Source organism: Lithobates pipiens, unplaced genomic scaffold (assembly GCF_037356315.1).
Source record: "Lithobates pipiens isolate NorthernLeopardFrog02 unplaced genomic scaffold, aLitPip1_a1.2 Scaffold_16, whole genome shotgun sequence".
NCBI lineage: Eukaryota > Metazoa > Chordata > Amphibia > Anura > Ranidae > Lithobates > Lithobates pipiens.
The window spans coordinates 44,611,691-44,632,243 of NW_027507748.1; the positions used below are offsets into that span (position 1 = coordinate 44,611,691).

Below are 20,553 nucleotides of genomic sequence, written 5' to 3' on the forward strand. Positions count from 1 at the left end.
TCTATGATAGCTTGATAACCCATACCTACTGTATCTCTGCACTTCTACCCTTCTGTCCCTCCTTTCCTATTAGTAAAAATATGTTCTTACTTCCACTTTGTTTGCTACAGATAAAGCTCAGTGCTCGGTGAGTCCAGCGGACAGAACAGACTGTGGATATCCAGGAATTACAGACAAGGAATGCTATTCTAGGGGATGTTGCTTCAACTCAAGTCTTCCCGGGGTTAAATGGTGCTTCTATCCAAATGGCCTAAGTAAGATGCAATATTAAACATAAACTTGCAATAATTTCTCTGAAATGAGAAACCATAATTTACTGTACATGTCTAGGACGTGAGAACACTTATACATTATAACAGATCTTTGCAGTTGGCTTCCCAGCTATTACCAACTATGTTTATTTTGTTCACCCTTAGAAAAAGCCGAGGAGTGTGGCGGCTCACCCTATCAGAGGAGGAACTGTGGGTATCCTGGGATTAGCGCCGCTCAATGCGCCAGCAGGAACTGCTGCTTTGATTCCAGCATCCCTGGTGTGAACTGGTGCTTCTACTCTCAAGCAGAAGGTACAGCGCAATGCCACTTGCTGTACATGATCATGGCAAAGTTGTCTTAACAGCTCACTAACTGTAAGCAGAGCAGATATGACCACCATGTAGTGTACATCTGTTATGAATAGAATCAGACTCTGCCTGACCCAAGATGGCCACTAGGGTCACATCGGACAGATATCTCCCGGTGATCGCAGGAAGTCAAAGAAGAACCAAGCCACTTCGGTCTAGCCCCATCTACAGTGGGGACTATAGACTGCACCTGCCTACATGCTGACAGCCTGCCTGTTTGAGGATTTTTCCTAACCCCATTTTTAAGATTCCAACACACTCTTCCCAATGTACACATTCCTGTGAAAGTGGCTGTATGTTTAAGTGGGTGCTGAAGCAACCACCGGCTGGAACCATGGGCAATCAGAATGAGGAATGTTACCAGAACACCGTGGGGTTGATTTACTAAAGGCTAACTAAATAGACTGTGCACTTTGCAAGTGCAGTTGCTCTAGAGCTTAGTAAACAAAGTCACTTTGAAAGAGTAGGTGGCACAGGGGTGTAGTGGTTAGCACTCTCACATAGAAGTAAAAAGGGTCACTGGTTCAAATCCCAACCATGACTCTACCTGCCTGGAATTTGCATGTTCTCCCTGTGCCAGCGTGGGTTTCCTCTGGGTACTCCAGTTTCCTCCCACACTCCAAAGACATGCTGGTAGGTTAATTGGCTTCTGTCTAAAATTTGCCCTAGTATAAGAATTGGGAACTTGGATTGTGGGCTCCTTGAGGGTAGGGACTGGTGTGAGTGTAAAATGTACAGGGATAGGGACAATTGTAGACACTCATTTGGGTCTTTATTCAACCTTACTAACTATGTAACACATGTAAGGAAAATAAACTGCATTTTTGCTTGCACATGAGTGGATGATAGAAGTCAGCAGAGCTTCTGCTCATTTACTAAACTCTGGAGCAACTGTGCTTGCACAAAGTGCACAGTCTATTTGCCTTTAGTAAATCAACCCCCATGGGTCTCCAAAAAATGGGTTCAAAGCTTTATTCTGTTATCACCTCATTACAGCAAACCACAACGTTTCAGAGCCTCACTGGACCCCTTCATTGGGCATGTGATGAAGGGGTCCTGCGAGGCTCCGAAACTTTGCTTTTTGCTGTAACTATGTGATTAGAGCTTTGGACCCATTTTATGGAGACCCATGGTATGCTGGTGACATTCCTCGTTCTAACCCCATTCCTGACTGCTGTCGACTGCTGACTTTGTCAGCACAGAGGGTCTACCAAAGTCCATGACAGCTTGATAGCCTATACCTATTTCTGAATTTCTTCTCTTTTGTCAAATTCCCCTCTTCCCAATAGTCTAAAAACCTGTTCCCACTTCTACTGTATCAGCTACAGATAAGATTCAATGCTACCTGAGCTAAAAGGATAGCCCATACCTATCTCTGCACTTCTACCATTCTGTCCCATTTCTCCCTTCTCAATAGTCTAATAATCTGTTCTTACTTCTGTTTTGTCTGCTACAGATAAGGCTCAGTGCTCAGTGAGTCCAACCAACAGAACAGACTGTGGATATCCAGGAATTACTGAAAAGCAGTGCTATTCTAATGGATGCTGCTTTAACTCATCTCTTCGTGGGGTTAAATGGTGCTTCAATCCAAAAGGCCAAGGTAAGATGCAATAATAAACATCATCTTATAATATTTTTTCTAACCTGATAAATCATAATATACAGTAATGTCTAGGCTGGAAACATAAGAACACGTATGCCCTGTACACACGATCTGCTTTTCTGACGGGAAATGTTGGATGTGAGGTTGTTGATGGTAAATCCGACCATGCGTATGCTCCATCGGTTAATTGTCTGACTTTCCACCAACAAATGCTGGCTAGCATGTTCTCGAATTTTCCGCCGACAAATGTCTGTTGTTGGATTTTCCAATCGTGTGTGCACAAGTCCGTCGGACAAAAGTCCAAAGTACAAACAAGCATGCTCGGAAGCAGAAGCGGTTAGTCTTGTAAAATAGTGATCATAATGGAGAATTAACATTTGTGACGCGGCAAATTATGAAATCTCCAAATGCAGCGCACATTTTCTTCTTCTTTAATGGGATAATAATGAAGCTTTTGCTGGTGATATTGATGGAGTTTTTGCAAACAAATTTTCAAAGGTTTTTTTTTTCTAGTGATATCAAGAATAATATTATTATGTTACCACAACACCATTATCCCATAGTTTTTAAGAACAAAGATACAATTTTACATTGTATTTTTTTTTAAATGTAACTGCCTACTCCCAAACTGTCATTTGAAGTAAAACACATAGCAAGTATTATTCTCCACAATTTTTTTTATTGTGCATTAAAAAAAAAATTTGACATGCTATCTGCCAATAGAAAATAACCAAAAAGTGCATTCTATGCATTCAAAAATATAGACAATTTATCAAATCAAATCATTATTCAACCCAAAAAATAATGTCAAAGCAATAACTCCAAGACCAATAATAAATAACACGTTATCTCCTCCGATTCCGCAACATGTCTGGTTGACGAATGACCGTTCAGAAACTAACTGAAAAGTACAAAATGAAAAGCGATAAATGAAAAATGCGAAAAGAAAAGCGCAAATTACCGTATTTATCGGCATATAACACGCACTTTTTTCCCCTTAAAATCAGGGGAAAATTGTGGGTGGGTGTTATACGCCGATACCCCGCCGTTTCTAAGCTTCTCTGCCGTTCTCGGCGGCTTTTGGCTATTTTCAGCCGCACTCGGCCGTTCTCGGCTATTTTTGGCCACACTCGACCATTCTCCGTGGCTTGCAAAAGGCGCAAGGCTGCAAATGATTGACAAGGCTGCAATGCAAGGCTGCAAATGATTGACAAGGCTACAATGGAAGGCAGCAAATGACTGACAAAGCTGCAATGCAAGGCTGCAAATGACACTGACAAGGCTGCATTGATGGGCATTTAAATGTAAGTTTTTTTCCTTAAACTTCCCTCCTAAAAGTTTTTTTATTTTAAATTCCCTCCTAAACTTGGGGTGCGTGTTATACGCCAGTGCGTGTTATACGCCGATAAATACCCCAACACTCACTAAACTTCTACTAACAGGAAATTAGCAGAAGGAGCCCAAAGGGTGGCGCTAAAGTGCTGAAAAAACACGTAGTACATCTAGTACGTCACTACATTCGTAATTGTTGGCAAACATTTGTGTGACCGTGTGTATGCAAGACAAGTTTGAGCCAACACCCTTTGGACAAAATACCACGGTTTTGTTGTCGGAAAGTTTGATCGTGTGTACAAGGCTTTAGACCTTATAACAAATCTTTTCATTGTTAAAGCTTTCTCTGGCCCAGCTATTACCATGTTTGTGTATTTGTTTTGCCTTTAGATCCAGCCCATATATGTGGCGGCTCTCCTTATCTGAGGAGGAACTGTGGATATCCTGGGATCAGTGCCTCACAATGTGCCAGTAGGAACTGCTGCTTTGATTCCAGCATCCCTGGGGTGAATTGGTGCTTTTACTCTCTGACACAAGGTACAGTGCAGTGCCATTCCATTTATGTAATCATGGCAAAATCATCTTAACAATTTGTGAAAGAGCAGTAAGCAGAACAGATTTAACCGTCATGGATGTTTGCTGTGGCTAGACCAGCAAGGCTTACTACTTATTGCACTACTGCTGCTGGCAGCTTAAAGGAGAATTCCATGTTTGCCAATATTAATATATGCTCCAGTATTGCCAAAATGGGTATTTATTGTTTTATTGCGGGCATCACTAAATGGCAGACCGCAGTCCAGATGTGGACCAAGCCACTGTCCCATCCAGACCCGGGTCGCTTTTTTAATAGCAGCTTTTGTTCCCCAGCCTTGGCCACTGTCATTCTCTGCATGTCGGGAGGCAGGATGGCAAAATGCCGGGTGCGGGAGGCACAGCTCTGCATTGGGGGGCAGGTAATAAGCTGAGTGCTGGTAATAAGCTGGCTTCGGGAGGCACAGCTGGGCAATGGACGGGAGCGAGGAGACCTGCTGGCTGTTAACTTTTCATATTAACCAGCGAGTGATTGGTGGCTAGGATGTAGGGTGGTACTAGCAACCAATCACTTGCTGGTTAATATGAATCCCCAATGCAGAGCTGTGCCTCCCGCACCTGGCATATTACTATTACTAAGGTAGGAAAATTAAGGGCAGAGGACACTACAGGAGGGGGGGGGGTGATGTGAGAGGAGACAGTGCTGGAGGGGGGGAGGCCAGCTGAATATAAAGAGGGCAAAGCACACTACTGTGGGGGGGGGGGGGAGTAAAGGGGGGTTAGTGCTGCGGGGGGCTGTGAAGGTAGGCAGTGCTGTGGGGGGGGGGGGGGATATGGCAGGCTGTGATTTGAGATAGGGCAGTGCTGTAGGGCAGTGGTCATCAACCCTGTCCTCAGGGCCCACTAACAGGCCAGGTTTTATGTATTACCTTGGGGGGATGCAGACTAGAATAATGCAATCACTTAGCAGCAAATGATATCACCTGTGATGTATTTCAGTTATCTTGCAAACCTGAGGACAGGGTTGATGACCACTGCATTATAAGGCTTACCTTTAGGCATAATGAATATCTCCTAAACCTGCACAGTGTAGGACAGTGGTCGTCAACTCCTGTCCCCAGGGCCCACTAACAGGCCAGGTTTGCAAGATAACTGAAATACATGACAGGTGATATCAATTGCTGCTCAGAGATTGCAGTATTCTAGTCTGCATCTCCCCAAGGTAATACATAAAATCTGGCCTGTTAGTGGGCCCTGAGGACGGGGTTGATGACCACTGCTGTAGGGGACTGAAGAGTGCCGAGCACACTAGTGGGGGATTTGTGATGTAAGGGTGATGCAAAAGGGGATGCAGGTGATGTGAAGAGGGCAGATCACACTACTGTGGGGGGGATTTGTGATGTGAGGGGCAGTTCTGTGTGTGTGGGGAGGGTTGATATGAAGGGGGCCAGTGATGTGGTGGGGGGGTGATGTGAGGGGGGCCAGTGATGTGAAGAGGGGCAGTACTGTGGGGGGGGGTGATGTAGAGGGGGGTGGGGGCAGGTGATCTGAAGGGGGGCAGATGATGTGAAGGTAGCAGAGCCCACTACTGCTTGGGGGGAGGATTTGTGATGTGAGGGTGGGTGGGTGATGTGAAGGGGGCAGTGCTGAGGTGTGTGTGTGTGTGGAGGTGGGGGGGAGGGATTGATGTTAAGGGGGCAGCGGACACTACTGTGGGGGAGTGATGATTTGAAAGGGTAGTGAGGACACTTCTGTGAACGAAGGGGGGTGTGCTATGTAAAGGGGATTCAGTACACTACTGTGAAGAGGGTGGGGTGATGTGAAGGGGGCCTGAGAACACTACTTTGAAGGGAAAACTGTGAAGTGGGGGACTTTGATGTGTGGAGGACTGAGTAAACTGATGTGTCTGGTCTGATGTCTGGTTAGTTCCAAGGCCAATGCCATTTGAAAGACAGCAATGATCTTTTTAGCTGTCTTTAAGGGTTACATTTTTACCCTGACTACCAATGTAAGGGGCATTTTCCCCATTGACCCACTAGTTTAAAAAGGCTGCTCTAGAGGTTCCTTGAGCTGTGTTCTTCACCTATAGCAGCCCCCTTTCCCATAAGGCAAGCGGGCCTACATTAGACATGTGCAATTCGTTTCAGTCTGAATACAATTTTGGACAAATTTTTGGTTATTCTGAGATCTGAATGTATCCGAATCTCACATGAAATAGTAATGAACAGTAACAAATTTTGTTTTGTGTGTTAGTTTTCTAAAAAAATTCCAACTTTTCAGAAATATTCGAATTTGGATTGGTCGAAAAGCGATCAATCAATCGACTCAAATTCTGTGTCAAGAAATAGCTGGTTGTTAAAGTGATTGAAAAGTTTTGATTATTTAAAAAAAAAAAAAAGTCATACTTACCTCCACTGTGCAGATTGTTTTGCACAGTGTGGCCCCAAACACCATCTTCTGGGATTCCTCTGCGGCAAAGGTTACCTTGCAGGATACCTAGCTGCCGATTGTATGACTCGGCCCTGCCCCCCTGGCGCCCACGTCATTGGATTTGATTGACAGCAGCGGGGGCCAATGGCTGAGCTGCTATCAATCTATCCAATCAAGAGCCGAGAACCCCGGGCAGAGGGACAGCATGTCACCCTGGGTGAAGTTCCAGGGCTCAGGTAAGTAAAACAGGGGGGGGCGGTCACTTCCAGGTGTTTTTTCACCTTAATCTTAATGCATAGGATGCATTAAGGTGAAAAAACACAAAGGTTTACAACAACTTTAAGCAGTCCTTAACAACCATGAGCTGGCTTCCCCAATGACAGATGAATGATAAGATAAAGAATGCTGGCAATTGCCCTGCAATAGAAAAATGTTTTAAAAAACGGCATAGGGCGCCCCTTCCCCAGTCCATACCAGGTCCTGAAGGAAATCCCCATGCCAATTTTTTTTTAAACGGCGTGGGGTCCCAAAAATCCATACCAGACCCACCTGCACTCAACATGGGGTGGGTGCTTTGGGGCAGAGGGTCCCCAGCTCTCGTCCCCCCCATGTGAATGGGTATCAGGTACATCATACCCCTACCCATTCACCAAAAAAGTGTCAAAAAGTAAAAACCACAAGAAACTGTTTTTGACAAGTCCTTTATTAAAACAAAACAAAAAAAAGCCTGGGAGGCTACCCGCCGCCTGCCCACTCTTCACTTTGACAGTTCTTATATAGGCAAGGGGTGGGGCCAGACGGCTACGTCACCCGGTGGCACCGCCCCTTCTGACGTGACATCACATAGATCTGAATTATAATATAATAATAATATAATCATTCTGAAGAGTTGGAATTTGTTAGAAAACTAATAAATTAACCACTTCAGTTCCGGACCAATAAACACCTTAAGGACCAGAGGTCTTTTTGCAATTTCGCACTGCGCTGCTTTAACTGTTAATTGCGCGGTCATGCAATATTGCACCCAAACGAAATTTGCGTCCTTTTCTTCCCACAAATAGAGCTTTCTTTTGATGGTATTTGATTGCCTCTGCGATTTTTTTTTTTTGCGATATAAATGAAAAAAGAGCGAAAATTTTGAAAAAAAAAGATATTTTCTTCTTTTTGTTATAAGAAAAATCGAATAAACTAAATTTTAGTCATACATTGAGGGCAAAATTTATTCAGCCACATGTCTTTAGTAAAAAAAATGTCAATAAGCGTATATTTTTTGGTTTGCGCAAAAGTTATAGCGTCTACAAACTAGAGTACATTTTCTGAAATTTACACAGCTTTTAATTTATGACTGCCGATCTCATTTCTTGAGGTGCTAAAATGGCAGGGCAGTACAAATCCCCCCCAAATGACCCCATTTTGGAAAGTAGACACCCCAAGGAAATTGCTGATGGGTATGTTGAGCCCATTGAATATTTATTTTTTTTGTCCTAAGGGATTGAATAATGACAAAAAAAAAAAAAAAAAATTTTTTTTACAAAAAGTTGTCACTAAATGATATATTGCTCACACATGCCATGGTTATATGTGAAATGACACCCCAAAATACATTCTGCTGCTTCTCCCGAGTACGGGGATACCACATGTGTGGGACTTTTTGGGAGTCTAGTCGCGCACGGCACCCCGAAAACCAATCACCACCTTCAGGATTTCTAAGGGTGCAAATTTTTGATTTAACTCCTCACTACCTATCACAGTTTCGAAGGCCATAAAATGCCAAAATAGCACAAAACCCCCCCAAATGACCCCATTTTGGAAAGTAGACACCCCAAGCTATTTACTGAGAGGCATGTTGAGTCCATGGAATATTTTATATTTTGCCAAAAGTTGCGGGAATATTACAAACTTTTTTTTTTTTGCACAAAGTTGTCACTAAATGATATATTGCTCACACATGCTATGGGCAGAAGTCAAATTACACCCCAAAATAAATTCTGCTGCTTCTCCCGAGTACGGGGATACCACATGTGGGGGACTTTTTGGGAGCCTAGTTAACTAGCTACCTAGCGACACTAGCGACACTGATGCAGCGTTCAGAAAAATTATCGCTTAGTGACACTGGCAAAAGGGGGTGAAAGGGTTAACTAGCGGAAATCAGGGGGTTAAAACCATTATTGGGTAGTATATCGGGGTACCTAGCGCTATAAAAACCTGGCGGTGAACCTAAAAAAATAACTAGCTACCTAGCGACTGTAGCGACACTAATGCAGCGATCAGAAAAACGATCGCTTAGTGACACTGGCAAAAGGGGGTGAAAGGGTTAACTAGCGGCAATCAGGGGGTTAAAAACATTATTGGGTAGTATATCGGGGTACCTAGCGATATAAAAACCTGGCGGTGAACCTAAAAAAATAACTAGCTACCTAGCGACACATGCAGCGATCAGAAAAATGATCGCTTAGTGACACTGGCAAAAGGGGGTGAAAGGGTTAACTAGCGGCAATCAGGGGGTTAAAAACATTATTGGGTAGTATATCGGGGTACCTAGCGCTATAAAAACCTGGCGGTGAACCTAAAAAAATAACTAGCTACCTAGCGACTGTAGCGACACTAATGCAGCGATCAGAAAAACGATCGCTTAGTGACACTGGCAAAAGGGGGTGAAAGGGTTAACTAGCGGCAATCAGGGGGTTAAAAACATTATTGGGTAGTATATCGGGGTACCTAGCGATATAAAAACCTGGCGGTGAACCTAAAAAAATAACTAGCTACCTAGCGACACTAGCGACACATGCAGCGATCAGAAAAATGATCGCTTAGTGACACTGGCAAAAGGGGGTGAAAGGGTTAACTCTAGGGGCAATCAGGGGGTTAAATCTTTATTGGGGGGTGATAGGGGGCTACCCTGGACCTAACACTAACTGTCCTGACAGTTTTTACTGTCACAACTGACACTGAATGCATTGATCAGTAAAGAAATGATCAATGCAATCAGTGACACTGTGACTGGGGGGGGAGGGGGGGCGGGGGGGGGATCGGGGGGCGATCGGGGGGGGTTTGTGTGCCTGTGTGTACCTACATGTCAGTGTAGTGTTCGTGCAGACTTACTTTTACTCTTCTCCTTGTAGTCCGGTCAAAAAGACCGCCCCGAGGAGAATGACATCACTTCCTCCTTCCTGTGTAAACAATACACAGGGGAGGAAGCTTCTCATTGGCCAGGAGCGATCCAGAGGGGGTGGCCGAAAACGAACGGCCATCCCCTCATCACGGAGCGCTCCTGGACCGAATCGGACCGCCGTATCCAGCGGGAGGGGGTCCGATGGGACCCCCCACCCGCTGGAAGGCAATCGCGTAGATGTACGTGATTCTGCCTGCCTGTGCCATTGTGCTGACGTACAATGGCAATACGGCGGTCCTGAAGTGGTTAAACAATTTTTAATGAAAACTAAATGAAATTTAATGAAAATTTAAAGAAACTAAACAAATTCTTAAACCAAACTAAATGAATTCCATAATAAAATGAAATTGGTAACATAACAAATCTATCCAAAACTAAACAAATTTTCCAGTTCAGCACATGTCTAGCCTGCCTACATGTACTCAGTTGCCTCCAGGACTTATACACAATGCTATGGTGCCTGCCCACCACCCCGAGGGCAGCGAAAGCAAACAGGTACTTGAGGTTGGCGCACAGGCAGAGTGGTTCAATGCAGCCCAGATACAAGGCAGGCAAGGTTCAGAATAGTCAGGGTCAATCCATAGTCAAAAGGCAAACAGAGTTCAGAGAATAGTCAGATATCCAATCCAAGGTCGTCAACAAGGGAATCCAAACAGCAGAACAGGACAGACAAACAGGCAGCTTGAGCACATGTAACCAGCACTATCACAAGCATGAGACTGCAGGCTTGGCTGGCTTAAATCAGGTTTGATCTCCACCCAGAGACTGGCCACATCAATCACATTGCAGGTGGACAGACACAGTGGAAACCAGGATGCTGGTATCAGGCCAGCTGCTGTCAAAGAACAGGAGCATTTTCAGTATGCGCTCCTGACGTTCCTATTGACTGCCAACACTCCCAATTTATGAGTTTAAGTAAGGGTTCCCCTGTGACTTTAAAATTATTTTAGGGGTTTCTCTGGGGTAAACAGGTTGGGAAAGGCAGGTTTGTATTATAGAAGCTTGGTATAAGACTCTATTAAAGGTTATGGGAGCTTGGTCATTGGTAAAGAGACTTTTGTTGGATGGATTGTAAACAATAGAAAAGCCATAGTCTAGAACCAGGGTAAGTATGCAGCTGTGAATGGGAAGGAGGTTAGTGTAGTTTAGATTACTGTAGATGTGGATGGTTTAGCAATAGTCTATATAATATAGTTAGTCATGAGCTTTAAAAATGCATATAAATGTGTTGAGAATGAGCCTAACAACTTATATTGTATTTGATTGTCCATGCATTTTGTCCATGTTGTGAAGTGCATAGTTTAAGGATATATAAGCATTAAAAATGAGCTCTGTCTGATCTATTGTCTATATTGTAATTTATCTACCAGATAACGCTGAATGCTCAGTGGCTCCCAGTCAGAGGCAAGACTGCGGCTACCCAGGGATCAGTGTGACCACATGCCATTCCAAAGGCTGCTGCTTCGACTCCAGCACTCCTAATGTCCCATGGTGCTTCTCCCCACAGAGTAAAGGTAACCGCCACACCCCTTGAGATATTAATACTTGTAATATATATATATATATATATATATATATATATATATATATATATATATATATATATATATATATATATATATATATATATATATATTTTTTTTTTTTTTTTTTTTTTTTTTTTTTCTTTTATGAAATATTGCCAGTTTGAATGTATTTCCCTTGTTCACATAGCAGTAACAGGCAAAACTGCTGTACTAGACTTCATTATAGCAATGCTAACATGTTTCGGCCGGAGCCTTTCTCATGAGGAGGGCTCCGGCCAAAACATGTTAGCACTTTAGATGTCACACTGCTGTTAGTGCTCAATAAATATTTAAGAAGAAGCAATCGAGTTGCCGGCATTTCTTGCTATTTTGATGTTTATGGGATACAACAAGCCTGAGCACCGTTATTCAGCTCATAATTCTACAATCATGCGGTAGAGCTTGGGTGAGTTTTTGTCTACATTACTATACTTCATGTAAATCAGTTATTTCTTTGTTGATTGTGGAGTCAATTGTAACAGAACCAGAGTTGCAGGGGATTAAAGTGGTAGTAAACCACAGTTGGCTTTAAAAAAACAAAACACCTGTAAGACAATGGCACATACTAGCACATTATGAAATACCTACCTTACAATGAAACCCTCCAGTGCCGCACTGCCAAGAGGGCTAGGCTAGGCCTAGTCTTTCTTCCGGGTTCACACTCTCCGGCTGTGTGATTGGCCGGACCCACGATGATGTCGCCTTTTATTCTGGCACGAAGCCCTGAAGTTCCGGCAAGCTATGCCAGACCTTCACAGCCCATGCATCGGTGATGCCACTGGCTGAACCCAGGAGATATTCATTGTACTTACAGGTAAGCCTTATTATAGGTAGGTAGGTAAAAATCACAGAGCAGGCTTTACTACCTCTTTAAAACTGAACTCGAGAAATTTGATAAAATACAGGATATAATTTATCCTTGCAATGCACCCATCCCTGCACTGCAAGGGTTAACTTATTTAGTCTAGGGGCACAGAGATAAGTTTTTTACTTACCTTACCCCTCGGTCTTGTGGCTCTCTTCTTCCTGAATAGATTAGTGAGGGACTGCTTGGTCCAGCTTGTAAAGTCTGTGGAATGTACAGTCCTACCTTTTCCCAACTGATTTTGTGTTCAAATGCAGATACTTTAAATATCTACAAAAAGGATTCCTCTAGTGGAACTTTTTACTTTAACCACTTGCTGACTGGCTCCTGTACAAATATGTCAGCGCTTTGAAGATGGATATCTCAGTAACGGCAGCAGCTGCTGCCACAACCGAGGTATCCATCTTTGGAGTCGGTGGTTCTGTGTACAATAATGGTGGTCTCTGTGGCAGATTGTGACCTCTGTGGCCGTGAGATCACTGTTATCGGCGACGGGAGAGTGGCCACCCTCCTTCCCACCTATTTCCCTCACCCTCCGCTTAGCGGAGCTGTCGGCAGAAGCAGAGGCGATCGGGACCTGTCTGTGGCCATACCATAGCAGGGTGGAAGCAACGTCAAAACGTCACTTCAGCCCATACGTCTTAAAGGCACATTTTTTGTTGTCATTTTTTTTAATGATAAAATTGTTTTTGTTTTTTCTTTTATTGCATTTATGTCCAATTATGAGATCTGAGGACTTTTTGACCCCAGATCTCATATTTAAGAGGACTTGTCATGTTTTTTTCTTTTACAAGGAATGTTTACAATAGGAATAAAAGTGACCCATTTTTTTTTTTTTTTTTTTAAACAGTGTAAAAATAAATAAAATAAAATAAAACAAATAATAAAAAAAAAAATGTTTTAAGTGCCCTGTCCCGAAGACCTCGCACGCAGAAGCGGACGCATATGTGAGTAGCGCCCACATATGAAAACGGTGGTTAAACCACACATGTGAGGTATCGCCGTGATCGTTATAGCAAGAGCAATCATTCTAGCCCTAGACCTCCTCTGTAACTTAAAACATGCAACCTGTAGAATTTTTTAAACGTCTCCTATGGAGATTTTTAAGGGTAAAAGTTTGACGCCATTCCACAAGCGGTCGCAATTTTGAAGCATGACATGTTGGGTATCAATTTGCTCAGCATAACATTATATTTCACGATATAAAAAAAAATGGGCTAACTTTACTGATGTTTTCTTTTTTTTATTCAAAAAATTTAATTTTTCCCCAAAAAGTGCGCTTGTAAGACCGCTGCACAAATACGGTGTGACAAAAAGTATTGCAATGACAGCCATTTTATTTTCTAGGGTGTTAGAAAAAATATATATATAATGTTTGGGGGTTCTAAATAATTTTCTAGCAAAAAAACTTTTTTTAACTTGTAAACACCGAGTCTGAAAAGGAGGCCTGGTCTTTAAGTGGTATATCAGTTTGCTATGCTGTTCCAAAGTGCTGTAGTGACCTCTTATGGAGAGTTTAGATAATACAGCAATTCAATTGTAACCATATTCTCCTATAGCACTGAAATAGACATTGAGGCTGCAATTAATGAGCTCTCCTTCTGAAAATGCTACTTGTCTGACTGTTGATTAAGGCTGAAGATTGGGTCAGCAAAAGTAAACAGAAAAAACAGATAGGCCCCATAACAGATTAAGTTGGTCACGTATGACATGGAAAAGGCAGCTGAATTGAATCATTTATTTTCAGTATTTACAGGTAAAAAAAAATGTCTCTGATAGTTGTAACAGTAGTACTAAGTTAGAGCTACCCCCGAAGAGGCTGCTGAGATTAGACAGGTTATTTCTCCAAAACAGTGCAAAGCAGCCAGGCACCCAACATCAGTCCATCCATTCTGGCTCAAAAATCAGTCTAGGGTTTTTTGTCTTTTTTGGAAGTTTATTTTTTTAGTATAACTTGGGAGGGGAGATCTGGGGTGATGTAGGATACTCCAAAACAAGAAGTAGCAATGGCAGACAACACCGTTCACTAAGCAGTAGTAGCACTAACATAGGCACACCTAAATATTCCATGGCTCAAGGCTGGTGACCATGAAGCACAATAACATTAGGATGGGTTTGGGTAGGATATGGTTCATGACTGGGGACCATGAACTAGCTTTAGTGCAGATAAAGAGGCTCTATTAACGAGTTTAAGGCAAAAAGACAGTCCAGAGATGCATGTGCCTCCAACAAAGTATTCCAGTCTCCAGCCCAGAAGGGAGGGTCGAGGGATAACCAGTCTTCCTTCCTCTCAGCCTGCAGGACCATCCCCACAGGGGGGAAAAAAAATCTCCTCAGGGCTGCAGACTATTTAACAGCATCTTCAACCACCATCTGGGTACAGCAACCCAGTGATTGGACAGGTTCTGCTAAATATTCTGGCTGCTTATTTGAATTCTCCTTTCCTAAGCTCTAGAAGCTTCTAGAGGCAGGGAGAAGCAAACTCCTAGCCTGTAAAGCCTTGAACAGACCAAACTACATAATCCCTGCTTCTGTGATTACAACAGAAGGCCAAAAATGAAATTTACTTAATCTAACTGGGGTGGCGTTTTACTAATGGCATTTCAATAAAGGCACATCTGCTGAAGACAGAAGCCCAGGTAGAAAAGAGACTAGACAAACTTAAAGCGTAGGTTCACAAAAAAATTGAACCTACGCTTTTTCGGAACCCTTCGGTGTCACATTTGGCCCCTTTCAGGGGGGAGGGGGGTGCAGATACTTGTCTAAGACAGATATTTGCACCCACTTCCAGGCATAGACTCCCACGGGGGTCTATGCCTCTTCCTATCCCACCACACTGTCTGCTGGAACACACACGGGTCCCAGAGACAGCAGGGACCATTCAAATTGCGCTGGGTGACTCGCGCATGCGCAGTAGGGAACCAGGAAGTGAAGTCACAAGGCTTAATTTACTGATTACCTTATTGAAGATGGCAGTGGCAGCATCTGAGAACCAAGGGACGGTTCGATCTCGGGTGCCAACGTCGCTGGACTCTGGGACAGGTGATTGTGCTTATTTTAAAAGTCAGCAGCTGCAGCATTTGCAGCTGCTGACTTAAAAAAAAAAAAGTTGCGGGACTCCCGATTTAATGAGAAAAAATTACCAGGACAAGATGCCTTCCACCCTTGAGTCCTTAGGGAACTTAGTTCAGTTATAGCCAAGCTGCTTTTTTCTTACAGATTGGAAGGGCACCAACTGATTGGCATAGAGCAAATTTGATATCAAATTACAAAAAAGGATCAAGATGTATACCAGGAAACTATAATAGAGACTGAACAAGAGAAATGGGGAATATAGAGCCCCAGGGGAGATCCTTCCGAGTGTAGTATTTGTGTTTTGTATTGAGTTGTATACATTTAAAAAGTAATATGGAACCATTACTCAAATTGGTAGAGTTGCAAGACACCCATTTTGGAGAAGGCCAAGCAACTAGATAATCAGGCCTGCAGAGAATATATCTGTTTCCATGCTGATATAGGTCTCCCTTGATGCTTGTCTGGTTTACTTTTTGGATGATCCTGAGCTGGGAAGGTGGTTGGATTCCAAGAAGGATAAGTGTGAGAAAACAAGCCCCAAAAATTATCATTGATCACATAAGGTGCTTTCATGGAAGAGAATGCTTGAGGGAATCCTTTACATCATGGATTGGTCTTTATTGGACATGGAATGCATATATACACCGACCAATAAGGACCAGTACTTAATGTAAAAGATTCTCTTAAGTATTCTCTTCCATACGGGTGACTCTGTGATCAATATCCATTTTTGGGACTTGTTTCTTTACAGCTATCAAGAAATTTGACTGTAATAGAGATATCATAAGTGACAACCAGCATGGATTTATGAAGGATCATTCTTGTCAAAGCAACCTGTTGAGGAAGTACATTAGAAGCAGGAAGTCCAATGAACATGTTTTATCCAGATTTTCATTTGATACTATACCTTATAAATTTTTATCAATGTAAAACATAAGGTCTATTGAAGTTGATGAAATTGTATGTACAGGAATAGGAAACTGATTACATAAATGGGCCCAGAGATCAGTGATAAATGACACATTCTCTGAATGGACTAAAGTTGTGAGGGGTGTGCCCCAGGGTTCTGCCTTGGGGCCAATGCTGTTCAATTTGTTTATCCATCATATAGAGTTTGAAATTAAGAGCTCGCCTTTTTTGTTTGATACACAATTAGGATATAAAGAATATAGCACGATTACAGGAAGACTTCATAAAATAAAGGGTTGGCCAGCTATATGACAAATAAGGTTCAGTACTATTCTTCAGTTTTGGATAGAGTATAGAGTTTACAACCAACTTCAATATATTTTACACTGTCTGCTCCCCTTTGGAAAGATTTTCTTTTACTTCCTGTCTCTGAGATGTAACAGGAAGTGAGAGAAAAAAAACTTTATAAAGTTCTCCTCTTGGACAGCTGACAGCAAAACAGATATCCTCATTGGAAGATGTACCCTCAACTTTGGTGACAGATATAAAATGTTGTAATACACAGCAATAAAAACCTTCATTCTCTATTCTATCCAAAACGAAAAAAAAAAACATTTTTGTAAAATTATTCTCCTGGTGCCTACATGGCAGCATACCTATCCTTTATATGCTGCCTTGGATAGGCACCAGGAAGGAAAAATTATGGTAAATATTTGATAAAATATTCCATTTTCCTGTTGCCTACTACTTGGCAGAATACAGAAGATAGCTATGATGCTATGGGTAGGGAGCAGGAGAGGAAATTGATGGTAAGTATTTGATACACTTTTCATGGAGAGACACAGCTGATGACAGAAGATCAGTCAGAAATAGGCGGAGTAACCAACTGGCTCTGATTGATCTTCAATCGACCGCTGCGTCTCTCAATGAGGGTAAGAAAACTTTACTAATCCTGTAATAGTAAATTGTAAAATGAAGAATCAAAGCTACTCACCTCTACTTCTTTGACATTTTGCAGGAGGCAAGAGTGGCACAGCTTGAAAACCCATGAAGTTTGTGTCTGAAGTTAATGAGCTTCCCAATTAATTTGGCAATACTTATGAAGAATGGATTTTATTTATTTTACATGATCTATTCACTTATTCAAAAAATACTTTAATAAATACATTTTGGGCATCATATTCAGTGTTTTCTTATGTTGACATAGTAAGACTTTGGTCGGTAAGAAGGACTCTTCATTTTCTAGATTATAAGTATCCGATGTAAGATCATATTTCAATATGGCGATTCAAGTACACAGATACCAGGCTTGCGACATAGTCATCAAGTATTTTACCTAAAGTTCTGCAAACAGACAGAGCAAAGAATAATGGCTTAGGCAAATATGTTTTTAGTATTAAACTCTCAAACTTGGCACACGCAAACAGCAAGATGATGCATACAGAATTTCAGTAAAATTAAAAGTAGCAACTGGTAGAACCTATGACAACAGGTAAGGAAAAGGGAAGGAGCATGAACTTCTTTATGTCAGACTACTCCCTTTAACTCCTGAAGCTAAAAGCCCAAACAAACTCTGAAATACAAGCGTATCCCAACAGATTACTCAAAATATAACATTTAGTATCTGAGAAGAGTTCTCCTTTAATATGGGCAGGTAAACAACGTCCTTTAACCACTACAATACCGGGCACTTTCGCCCCCTTCCTTCCCAGCCCAATTTTCAGCTTTCATCGCTCTAGCGCTTTCAGTGACAATTGCGCGGTCATGCTACACTGTACCCAAATGAAATTTTTATCATTTTGTTCGCACAAATAGAGCTTTATTTTGGTGTTATTTATTCACGACTCCGTTTTTTTATTTTTTGCGATATAAGCGCAAAAAAAGCAGAAATTTGGAAAAAAAACAATATTTTCTTTTTTCTATTTTAAAAGAAATCCAATAAAATCAAATTTTGTCATAAATTTAAGCCAAAATGTATTCTGCTACATGTTTTTGGTAAAAAAAAATTCTGTTAAGTGTATAATAATTGGTTTGTGTGATCACGGACATATGTACGCAAATGATCATGTACATATGTGTGCAGGTGATCACGTACATATGTGTGCAGATAATCATTAGGACATGTGATTTTAGTGGGACATATGTGGAGGACATGTTTTTATTATTAGGGGCATGTGTTTTTATTATTTGGGGACATGTATGTTTTGGGGACATGTGTGTTTTGGGGACATGTGTGGGGACATTGTGTTTATACTGTGTGGTGTGTTGTGTGTTTACACTAGACTGATGATCAGTGAGTAAAAAGCTGTAAAAAACAGTTCATACTCACTGATCATCAGCCGGCTGCAGCGATCTGCTCTCCTCTCCTCAGCGATGACTTCTGTGTGAGGAGAGGAGGAGCCGATTGCCTAGCAACCGGCTGTTTGTTTACATCACATGACGGCCGTGATTGCACACAGCCGTCATGTGATCAGGAGGGCCAATCACAGAGCCCTCCTGCCGATCTGAGATGCGCCGTGTCCGGGTGACACGAGCACATCGGGACACGATCGGGACACGATCCCGCGCGCGATCCCGCTCCTTCTGAAGGACGTTCCTGAACGTCCTATCAGAAGTAGACGCTCCCACCCGGCCGTATATGTGCATTGGCCGGGTGGGAAGTGGTTAAGTGTGTGTGTGTAAGGGGAGGGGGTGTAGAAGTCCTGATTATGTTACATAGTTACATATTAGGTGAGGTTGAAAAAAGACACAAGTCCATCAAGTCCAACCTATGATATAGATGTCCAATGTCTTCAGCTAGCTTTACAAGGGCATAGAGGAGATTTCTGTGTAATGGCATCAAATACTGCAAATAGCATGTGCAAAGTGTCTCCTTGTTAAAAATGTAGTGCAAAGAATTGGAATAAAGGTGCCTGCATGCACAGTGGTGTAGTGGTTAGCACTCTCCCCTAGCAGTAAGAAGGGTCGCTGGATCAAATCCCAACCATGACACTACCTGCCTGGAGTTTGCATGTTCTCCCTGTGCCTGAGTGGGTTTCCTCCGGTTTCCTCCCACACTTCAAAGACATGCAGGTAGGTTAATTGGCTTCTGTCCAAAATTGGCCGTAGTATATGAATGGGGACCTTGGATTGTGGGCTCCTTGAGGGTAAGGACCGATGTGAGTGTGCAATGTACAAGGATAGGGACAATTGTAGACACTCACTCAGGTTGAACTGGATGGACTGGTGTCTTTATTCAACCTAACTATGAAACTATGCAGTGTAGCTATAGGGTGTGTTTTTACCCTCTCACCTCTCAATCCTGAAGATACCAGGCTGGAGGGAATAGGAAATCCTAGGCTAGGCCCCTGCTGTGGAATCTGTTGCCAGAGAAAGGCGCCTGTCTGCACACCTTTCAACGCTGGGGTTCAGCAGGATCTGCACACAGGATACTGAGGGGGACCCCCTATGGTTACTTGGCCGACAGGAAGCTGGTGGAAGGGAGATCCTCTCACATATCCACCAAAAAGCTCTCCTTACTGACTAGGCCGGGGCACTCCTCAAGACCCTCTGAGCATCCGGGTCCCTGTTCCTAGCTGAAGGCGGTGGTCCCAAGAGACTCATCCCCAGCACAGGCTATATGTCACTTCTCCCAGCATTCTGTTCTCTCCCTCCAGCTGGCTGGAACTTGTAGTGCACAACAGTCCATCCCCAATGCAAACTTAGCTCTTTGGACTACATGTGCCAAGATCCTCTTCTCTTCTATTGGATCTCACTCTCTCTGCAGTCAGGATGTGACAATACAGTGTCTAAGCTCAGGGACCAGCCTCACTGTGGCTGATGTTGCAGAGTGGCGCCCGTTGATACAATTACCTGACTACATCCTCCCCCTACTTGAAATCTTTGGTCCTTCAAAGAGGTAAACTTCACGCAGTATTGTCTCAGCTAATAATTTGCAACAAAGTCAACACACAAAATATAACAACATTAACCATAACTCAATATCAACAACAGTTTGCATACATCAGGATTCTGATTAAACCATTCATATATGTCTTTTGTTAATTCTTAAAGGGGTTGTAAACCCTCGTGTTTTTTCACCTTATTGCATCCTATGCATTAAGGTGAAAAAACTTCTGGCAGTCACCACCCCCCAGCCCCCCATTTTACTTACCTGAGCCTCTTCATTCACTCGGCAGAGACGCACTGTACCTCTCTGCACGGGGTCCCGGATCTTGATTGGACAGATTGATAGCAGCACAGCCATTGGCTCCCACTACTGTCAATCAAATCCAATGATGCAGGGGCAGGGTCGAGTCCAGCATTCGTGTCTATAAATGCAAATTCTGGACTCAGGAGCGTGCCCGCAAGGTAACTACCCTGGGAGAGCGCTTCTCCTAGAGGGTTATCATATACGTCTTTTGTTAATTCTTAAAGGGGTTGTAAACCCTCGTGTTTTTTCACCTTATTGC

General features: G+C 42.7%; 1 protein-coding gene across 7 annotated transcripts in view; it reads left to right on the forward strand.

The window, feature by feature from the left end:
• The window catches only part of LOC143981749 (uncharacterized), a 70,642-nt gene extending 53,361 nt beyond the window's left edge, over positions 1 to 17,281 (forward strand). For all 7 annotated transcript variants that reach the window (XM_077479817.1, XM_077479819.1, XM_077479820.1 and 4 more), the window contains 6 exons: positions 111 to 254; positions 417 to 563; positions 2,077 to 2,220; positions 3,946 to 4,092; positions 11,059 to 11,202; positions 17,121 to 17,281. In XM_077479817.1, the coding sequence (XP_077335943.1) occupies positions 111 to 254; positions 417 to 563; positions 2,077 to 2,220; positions 3,946 to 4,092; positions 11,059 to 11,202; positions 17,121 to 17,143 (749 nt within the window). In that variant the 3' untranslated portion in view covers positions 17,144 to 17,281. The remainder of the gene's footprint in view (positions 1 to 110; positions 255 to 416; positions 564 to 2,076; positions 2,221 to 3,945; positions 4,093 to 11,058; positions 11,203 to 17,120) is intronic.
• Positions 17,282 to 20,553: the final 3,272 nt, after the last annotated feature.